Here is a 10,201-nt window from a genome sequence, read left to right as displayed (position 1 = left end):
AATTCTTATAAAGAAAGAAGATAAAAAGAGAGACGGACTTAAAGAATATGAGGAAGACGCCAAGTGGGACAAATAAGAGAAAGGGTAAAAGAATGGAGGAGGTGAAGGAACAAATTTGAGGGAGATGGAGAAGAGAGAGCAGGGACAAGAGAATTATAATTAACAAAAGGAGAAAATATGGAGGAGGAAAGGTGGAGATAGAGGGAGAGAGAGACGGAGGTGGAGGAGGAGAAACAAGAGATGGGTGATAGAAAGAGAGAGGAGAACTGTGGAGGACAGAAGGAGCATCTTCTCCCCACTCGGTGATCTGAATGACAATGAGGCGACACGCACACACACACACACACACACACACGCACGCACACACACTTATTTACATAAGTATTGCAAATGCTCGCCGGCTTATCCTCCCACAGCACCTTCAGAACAGACACACAGATCATCACACAGTCTGCTGCACGTCTGAGTCTGTTTGAGAATAGAAGATAAAAAAGGAATCCTCTCCCTCTCGTCTCTGTTTGAGCTGGAAAAGGATGCAATTTGGGGAAAACAGGTTAAAATCCTTTATTCATTTTACAGTGAACAGAAAACGCATTTTGTTTTGTTAAAGGGCTGAAGCGCTGTACTTATACTTTACTTGAGCATTTGCATTTCCTGTTGCTTGATATTTCCACTCCGCTACAAATACAAATATTGTACTTTTCACTCAACTACATTTATTTGTGAAATGTAGTAAATAGTTACTTTGCAGGTATTCTAATCCCAACCATGATGTCTTCCTAACCCATACTAGAGCATGATCACACTGTTGTGACGAGGGAGACGTGGAACATTTATCTTAAACAGACATAAAACCGTTTAAAGTTTTAACTCGTCTGTTTGTGCAGAAACACACTCAGCTAACGTCGATTCTGGAGACCGGAGTGAAGACATACGCTGAAAATTGGCTTCAATTTCAGTCCGAACTTCATGAAATCAAATTAACTCTGATGATTTACCTGCGAGAAAACATTTTAAAGGTTGAAACCGTTAAAATAGGCTTCAGCTCCTCCACCCTCAGTTTAAACACCAACTCTTCAGAAAAAACCCACAAAACACTCGACAGTGAACAAAATATGAAGTCTGAGGTTTTTTATTAGACTTTTTTGGCATGAAATATTTTTCTTATCAATTAAAGTTGGTTAATCAACAACATTCCAAACAAAAAAAAGACAACTGTAAAAAGCCTAATATAAAGCTTTTCTAATGTAGCCACAACAGCAATACAAGATTTTTTTTTTCTTTAGGAATAAATTATGACTACAAGATGCAGTTTTATGGGATGATGAAAATCTTAACTGACTTTTTTTTTACTATCATTTCGGAAGAAAAGGAAAAGACCCGCTAACGCTCCCTGCAGACTGACAAATGACTTAAAAAACATCTCAGGTGTCCGTAAACAAAAGAGATTATGATGAACACGTCAGTTATTCCAGTGTGAGTGTTTCAAACTTTGAGGTTTTTTGTTTCACCTTGTCCAAAATAAATCAGCTTTTCTTCTGTTATTGCAAACTGAACGTCTCTCAGCGCTACAGCTCACCTGAATTACTGACGTTTGTCCAACTCCAATTCTACATCAATCTTCGAGTGCTTCTATATGAAATCTATATATGAGGTTTACGTTAGTTATATGAAATGAACACCTAGAAAACAAAGCCTCTCTCTCAAAAACAGGAGAAAATAAACAGGCAAACACCTAAACCAGGTGAGAACTTCCCCCTTGGCTCCAGCTGGTTGGAGAACAGGATGTAGCAAACAGGAAGTAGAAAAGCAGGAGACGCTGATGGGCACTACATGAACATGTCGTCGTAGCCAGGCGGGGGCATGTGGTCTGGATCCGGCCTAAAGAAACAAGACACACAGAACTGTCATCAGGTTTTCACTGGTCGCTTCTCCCGCTGCGTCCTCAAAGAGGCCAAAAACACCAGAACAGAACTGAGATTTTATTTTTCTTCTTTTTAACGATCTCGTTAAATAAAGATCCAGACGGTCTCATTTCAATAACATTAACCTGGGCGGTCTGCTGTTAAGTGAGCTAATCGATTGAAATCCCAGAGCAACTGACGCACAAGTGAAGTTGGGCTACAAATAATGAATATTTTGGTTTTTAAACACTTACAAAAATATGTTTAAGACTTGAAAAATGTGAACTATTCCTTTAATAGGACCGATGTATATGTCTGTATGTGTGTGTGTGTGTCTGTGTGTGTGTGTCTCACCCTGGTCTGCGTCGTCCGACTGGTCCAAATGGGTCAAAGCGAGCCCCCGGGGGAACAGCTCCAGGAGGCAGAATGTCTGGGATCCCGCTGGTTGGGTCAAAACCAGAACGAGGGTAACCCGACCTCAACGGGTCGACTATCATCCCGCCGCCGCCGCGAGACCTGAGGAGGGAAAACAAGAGTGAGAGAGGGAAAAGTGTGTTTAATCTGTATTTCACTCAATATTTCCTTTCGTAAATTCAGTTTTAAGGGTGCTTTGTTTGGTGCTGACGTTTGGGAGCTGATAATCCTCAAAAGTTCAAACCAGTTTTAATTTGTAAGGAAACAAGGACATAAGGGGAGAGGAGACAAGGAGAGAGGAGACAAGGAAACAAACTGAAAATCAGCGCAAGGAGAGAATAAGATTAAGAATAAGGAGGGATGGGTACGGGGAAAAGTACGATGAGGAGAGGAGACAACGAGACAGGTGAAAGGGAGACAATGAAAGAGGAGAGAAGGACTCAGAAGACAAGAAGGCAAGCAGAGAGGAGCCAGGGAGGAGGAGAAAGGACACAAGGAGAGAGAAGACAAGAAGGAAAGAGACAGGGAGAGAGGTGGCGATGACTCAGATGACAAGGAGACAGGAGAAAAGGAGCCCATGCGACAGGGGACAAGGAGGCAAGAGAAGAGGAGAGATGAGATCTGACAGAGGAGGCAAGGAGACAGTAGACAAGGAGAAAAAAGAGAAAGGAATCAACAAGGAGACAAGTAGAGAGAAGACAAGGACTGAAGCAACAAGGAGACAAGTAGAGAGAAGACAAGGCTGAAGCAACAAGGAGATAAGGAGGCAAGCAGAGGGGAGACGAGAAATGAAGAGAGGAGACAAGGAAACAAGGCGAGAGATAAAATAACTACAGAGGAGACAGGAGATTTCGACATGGGGGTGACTACATACTGATAATGATCATTTTTGGGTGAACTGTTCCTTAAAGGCCAAATCGCCCCGCCTCGACTTATCAAGGTAAAGAAAAGCAATCGGTTTAAACCCATAAACTCCTGCAGGACACTTCAGTGAGGACGTCCTGTTGGAGGGAAGTGAAACTGAACACACTCGCTGCGTCTCGTCCGTCCTGAGGATCTGATTTTTGTTGTTGGGAGATTCTGGACAAACACCAGTAATCCTCTGCTGTCTGTCTGTTACTGCGTACAACGACTGTTCATCCCCAAAATCCCAGATTAGAATAAAAGCGCGCACACACACACACACACACACACACACACACACACACTGATGCTTCAATCTATATCTGAAAATAATATCCATAAAATTAATTTGTAGGATTTATAATGACGGAGAGAGATGGACTCACCCGAACGGATCCAGATCTGCTCCCCCTGCTGCGAAGGGAGGAATCATGGGGTCGGGCCTGAAACACACACACACACACACACACACACACACACACACACACACACACACACACACACACACACACACACACACACACACACACACACACACATTTACCATCTTTAAAAGCATCAGATTGGAAAACATCAAAAGCAGTTTGTTCATGCTGAAAGACGTGTTGTTTAATCGTGACACTTGAGTTGTTGCAGGAAGACGACTGTGGAAACGTCGGTCAGAGAAGCAGAGGTGAGTTTGGTTTTTACCTCAAGGAACTGTCAGCAAGAACTCCCTAAATCATGCCTCATTTTATTTTATTTTTTTGGCTGATTCTGACGATCCAGGCGAGGCGACACTCATCTCACCTCTCGTGAGATTTCAGTGAGACATCTCGAAGAGATTCTGGTTACAAAAACAACTCCATTATTTAACAAAAAGGTCTCTCTCAGTGGGAACCGTTTCTATAATGCCGTCAGACATTTAGAAGTCCTTCAGTGATAAAAACAAGCACTTTCAGTTGACGTCACTCTGATTTGTCAGAGTCGCCCCAAGAGGACTGAGTTGCAGTCGTGTCGCGGCTCCCAGCTGAGGCGATCTGCTGGATTCAAAAACTTTTGGAAAGTATGAATCATTTAAAAACCAAATACGTGAATATCAGACCCACGTTTAAAATCCCGTAATGTCCCTTTAACGTTCTTATTTTATGTGATGATAATCTGACGTTTAGATGATTCATTTTACTGTTCTTTTAATGTTATTGACCACGTGATTCACTGTGAAGATGAATTATTCATGTAGATAATGGTGAGCTGCTGCCCCTTGATTCGTCCCGTTAATTCTCCTTTTATCTTGAACTCTGCGCTGACCCAGAATCCACACACAGATCACTAAAATTTAATTAAAGCTCTTCGTTATACATCACTTATCCCACTCCTAATCCCAGTTATCCCGTTAGTAATTAGAATTATTCAGCGTGAATAACACACACGCTGGCTTTTCTGGTGGTGAAACACACTGTGGGCTCCTTCTTCATCTTGTGTGCGTGTTTCTAAATTATAAATCCAACCTTCAGCTGTTCTGGATCGCTCCTGTCATCTCCATCTCCTCCACGCTGTGCTTCATCTTCCTCTACACTCTCATCTTTCCAGCCTCCTCCTCCTCCTCCTCCTCCTCCTCCTCCTCCTCCTCCTCTCTCTTTCCAACACTTTCTACGGCACTGACTTTATTTTTGCTTTCTCATTCATCATTCCTCGTCTCTCCGCATCTCCTTCACGTCAGCTCTGCCACTTATACGTTTTCCTTATTCTTCTCTCCCTTTACGTCTTTTCTCTCTCTCTCTCAGATTTTGGTTAACTCTCTCTCTCCATCTGTCATTGTTTTGATCTCATCCTCAACTCCCTCCCTCCCTCCCTCCCTTCCCCCCTCTCACTCTCGCCGTCTCTGTGGGGACAAGGAGGCGACAGCAGCGAGGTCGATAAAGTGCTGACATCACCTCACATCTCATCTGATCGGGTCACAGCTAAGAGGACGGGGGAGGAGGAGGAGGAGGAGGAGGGGAGAGAGTGGAGGAGGAGGCAGACGAGACGAGGAGTGAAAAGTTGACTCTGTCCTGAAGCTCTCTCTCTTTCTTCCTCACATACACAAACACACTCGCCAAGCTCTGCCCTCATTCGCTCTCTGCTGCTGTAGTCGACCAGAAGCTTCTCTGTCTAGACTTTTTTCTACAAAGCACAAACTCAGCACATCCAAAATGTATGTGTGTGTGTGTCTGTGTGAGACGGTGGTGTATTTCTGAGCATGTGTGTTTGGTTCAAACACAGGAGTCTACTTTCAAATCAAGTCCTTCGTGTGTTTAGTTGTGTTCTGGCTTCAAACTGCGCGACAACAGCCTGACATGTCACACGTAGGGCGTCGGGAACGGGAATGGGGATTTGGCGCGCGCACAGATTGTTTTGTGTCGTATATTTGTTGCGTATCAAAGTGGATAACAAGTGACGCCGCATCTGGGTTCATGATGTCCTGACAGGAAGATGAGTGTAGATAAGAGCAGCTCTCTTTAATCTCAGAGGCAGTAAATGCAAATTCTAGGTGTTTAGAATAAAAAATATCGGGGCAAAAAACAGCAACTACACTATATAAAACAACACAGTACATAAAGGTACATCAGAATAAAAGTAGAATCAGTATGATAGACAGTTTGTGCAAGGTATAAATTATTGATGACACCTTTGTGCAGATCTGGAGGTGTGGAGTTCCACTTCCCAACTCCTGCAATCAAAAACTAAATGCCGTGCGTCTGAACTGTGTCGATCATATTAATATTCGTTGTGGGTGTGTGCGACCTCGGTTTCTTTTAGAAGATATTTTTTGCAGATATTCATCAGAATTCTTTCTGTAGGTTTGGAGATTTAGATTTTTTGGCATGAAGACGAACAGCTTCGGGTGACTTCCTACCAGTGTGGCTGTGTTCCCTGTCGAGGATGTCTGTGGGGGATGCGGAGGGGGTCGCTGTCTTCTACTCTTCGTCTCCGCTCTTCCTCCTCCTCCCGGCGGCTCTTCGCCGCTGGCCTCTGTCCGGACGATCTGTCCTGGAAGGGCAGCAGCTGAGTCCTCACCTTCTCTGACAAACCATCTGTATCCTTGTACACACTGCAGAACAAAACGCTTGGTTTTAACTTGGTTTATCAAAATAAAGCTGACCGAGCCTTTTATGGCACAAGTGTCCTGTATTTTTTGGTAGTCGGAAATGGAGCATTGTGTTAAGGAATACAGGTATAACCGAAAATATAAAAATTTAACAAACTGGCATCAATTGTCATAGACGTCATGTCTTCACTAGACTGTTTACGTTCAATGGAGACTGTCATAAAACAGGAAAGATTATAATCAAAAGAAGACAAACTTGATCAGAACAATCATGATAACTGATTACTACATCTCATCTTAGAAAACAAATATATGCATACAGTAACTTCCTCAAATAACTGCGCTTGTGAACCTGAACGAGTTTCAGGTGCAAAATTGCAAAAATGTTTTTGGGGTGAGAGAATGAAAAGAATCTCACACCAACCTGTCAAACGTCTGCAACTTGTCAGCATCCACATGATCGCTGATGTTCACCGTCATGTCTGACACCTGCTGGGAGCTGGAGTTCTTCACACACAAACACATGCAGAGCACACGCATTAAAAGACATAAACACACTGGCAAAAGATCAAACACCTGTAATAAAAGAAATAAAGAAAAGGCTTTAATGAAAGCAGAGTGACGTGAAGACACATGTAACCTACTGAACTGAAAATAATCACTGAAATCTGACCACATACCAGACAGGTGAACTCAACATGAGACTCCTGATATCTGAAAATCCTGTTTTTGCTGACCTCCAGTGGTCAGTGCAACCAGAAAAGACCAAACACTGGAGTGAACCAGGTTTATACAGGTAAATGTGTTTGTTTTGTTTTCCAATACATGGACAAACACACTCTTACAAAGTATAGAGCTTAAGAATAACATTTCTAAGGAATCTTTAGTACATATAGTGACATTAAGTTGAGCAGACATCCAAACAACCTTCCACAGCCAGACCCAGCTGAGGTGTGTTGAGAATGCAGACAAAGTAAAGAATAATGTGACATCTCAGGTCAACAGAAGTAGATTTGTGTATCTAATCCATCAACGTTCAACTACAGTAACTGAGATTTGGCTCTAGACATAGCTGGTAGTGCAGAGCTCAATGCTTTACAGAATCTCTATTTTCTTCTTCTCAAGTATTTTTTTGTAGTCGTGTGCAGATGATTGCTATCCAGCACGTCCAAGGAATTTATGGATGTACATGTTCCTCCTGTTAATTGACTCTTTGGTGAAGAATCCCAGTAATGATGAGAAGCACCTGATGGTTTGGACAAACAGCTTCTTCAGATCAACGTGTAAAAACACTTACCTGCTCAACTCAAACTAGATCCTGACTGGGGTCACAGTTAGCAGTGTTTTAGTGTACTGTGTTTTATACTGTTCTGTCTGTGTTTTCATGCTCGAAAGTCATCACTGAGTTCATGATTGTACTGTCTTTAGTGGGTTTGTTGTTGACTTACATGTGTTTGAAATGCTGTGGTGTGTTGCATCAATTTATTATACATACTTGTCCCCATACAAATTGCATTACGTATATAAATGTCTGTTGCTGTGACCTGGATTTGTCTCATCATTCATTAACTTCATCTGGTTGTCTGTCAGTCCACTTCAGGTGTCACTCACATTGTGCACATTTCCCTGTATATTCATCAGGTGTACCTACCATCAGGTTGAAGATCAAGGTGGAGTCGACAACGATGGCTTTGAGCAGGAATTGGAAGTCACCATCTTTGGTTTTATATCTCAGACTGTACAGTTCCTTGTTGCTGCTCCAGTCAGCAGGGAGCAGCTCTGACTTCTTATCACTGCTGCGGGGCTGGAGGAGGGAATAACAGAGACAGAGGGTGTAACAGCAGAACTAACAGGGTGTGCATTAAAACAATGTGAGCACAAACTCATCAGGATTCCTCTGTGACAAACCCAACGTGGTGTTACAGTGTGACTGGTCCCAAGTGGCACAACACTGTGTTAGCTAGCTAAACATGACATGACAGTTTTTAGAGGTCGTTATTGGATCTTTATCTTAAACAGCTGCTGGTTGGTTCTGCACCAAATACCAAATCTCATAGAGGAAAAGCTCAACTATGTTTGCCATACTATTACAGTTCACTGGATGACAGTAAACGTTACATATCGTGCCCCTTTAGGAAGCTAACGCTAATCTAAACTGAGCAGGCGGAGTCAAGTCGGCGAGGACAGAATTCCATTTGAAAAACTGACAGTTTCATTTCTTCCTGAGGAGCACAGATGAATAACCTCGGTAGAAACAGGCACAACATCTTAATCTCAGCAATTAGGAACCATTCTTCACTTCGGCTTGTATCTCATACAAAAAACAGCAAGTATTTCACTGGACATCCAGCTCAGCTTCTGTTAATCCCATGACCCTCTTAATATGAATTCTATCATAAAGCGAGCAACGGCAAACCGTTTGTCAAAGTTAGAACTGATACATAAATCATCATTATGTTAATCACATTTCCCCAAAATAAAAAATGACTGCTATCAATCCACCTTTAAACTGATATACTGGTAGTTTGAACTACGTTTGGTGTGATGTCTGTTGGACATCACCTCAGATATGCTTATTTATGAGCGTTAACATAACGTTAGATTTGTGTTAGCTAGTTGATGTTAGCTAATTTAACTCACCTCGTCTCCAGACCCGATGCACCTGTATCCACTCTTTATCAGGTCCCAGTGGACGAAACACACCACGGCGTCCTGCGGACAGCTAATGCCGCCGGAGACACAGGTATACAACACCTCTAAGCCTGCCATGTTTCTTTAATCTATCACAACATCAAGTCAGTTTCTAGGAGAGAAATGAAAACGAAAGTCTTGACGGCTTCACGACGTCAGCGCCACAGCAACAAGAGCGGCTTCCGGTCCGAGCCTTTCAATGTAAAAGCATACGTGAAAGCAGACGTAAAGTAAAAAATAAAATTATTAAAAACACTCACTTTTAAAACAATAATACAAACAACCACAGCCAAATACATGTAAAACACAATAAAAAAACGAAATTCAATATTTGATTAATAGATCGTCAGAAGCTGTTTATTCAATGTAGAAAACTTACAACAATAGAAATAAAATACAAAAACGAAAACAGTAGCAAGGATTACAGTATTGAGCATGAATGTTTTTTCATAACATTATAAAATACAAATATATCCTAAGAAAACATTTTCTGAGGCTTTCAACCACATCTCAATTGATGTTTTGGAGGGGTCATTTATTATTAGAATAGATTAGAATAGATTTTTTTTTAATGTCATTGTTTCAGACAAAACAAGGAAACACAGGTAGCAGCTCTTTGACTTTGACAAATAAATAAGAATATAAATATATATAAATTATGTTATCATTATTAGAAGTAGTTCTACAATAATAGGTTGATGGCGTTGAATTATACTTTTTATGCAAGTCCAGCTATGTTCCATCACGGCACTGACATTTAAAAATGTAACAATGAATAATGTTTTTTAAATGATCACAAATGTCAACGTGTCAATGGAAAAAAAGACCAATTAATCTTTTTTACTCTGACTGAATTTTGTGTAAACTAATTAAAAGCACCCTTACCGGAAATCAGGCGGTGCACTGTGTCTAACTTTGCAGAGCTCTATCCATTGTGTTTTGATCCAACACACAAAGAGCCCCGGAGTGAAAATGTGCTCAGGATTTTATCGTTCCGTTTTGTAAAAACGTGTCCCCAGCAGTGACTTACTGAGCAAATATAGATGTACTGTGACTCTACGAGAATGTTTCAAAATACAAAACGAGTCATCTACAAGCAACAAAGTGTTAAAATGCATAATTAGTCTAAAAGCCGAAAAAGAGCACAAATGATATCTATTTACTTATACAAACGTTATTGTAGCCACAAATAAATATATAATGATAAAAATAACAATAA

The 10,201-nt window shown here is 41.4% G+C and overlaps 1 protein-coding gene across 1 annotated transcript; it reads right to left on the bottom strand.

Annotated features, from left to right (window-relative positions):
- Positions 1–1,116: 1,116 nt before the first annotated feature.
- psmf1 (proteasome inhibitor subunit 1) lies at positions 1,117–9,168 on the bottom strand. The gene is made up of 7 exons (XM_030421459.1): positions 8,932–9,168; positions 7,943–8,095; positions 6,716–6,798; positions 6,100–6,294; positions 3,608–3,664; positions 2,259–2,420; positions 1,117–1,881 (listed from the first exon to the last, which is right to left on the bottom strand). The coding sequence occupies exons 1-7, from the start codon at positions 9,058–9,060 to the stop codon at positions 1,830–1,832; spliced, it is 831 nt and encodes a 276-aa protein (XP_030277319.1). The 5' UTR covers positions 9,061–9,168; the 3' UTR covers positions 1,117–1,829.
- Positions 9,169–10,201: the final 1,033 nt, after the last annotated feature.

This window comes from Sparus aurata, chromosome 6 (assembly GCF_900880675.1).
Source record: "Sparus aurata chromosome 6, fSpaAur1.1, whole genome shotgun sequence".
In the NCBI taxonomy this organism is placed as follows: Eukaryota; Metazoa; Chordata; class Actinopteri; order Spariformes; family Sparidae; genus Sparus; species Sparus aurata.
Note: the sequence above shows the minus strand (reverse complement) of the source record. Positions and strands in the feature narration are given on the sequence as shown.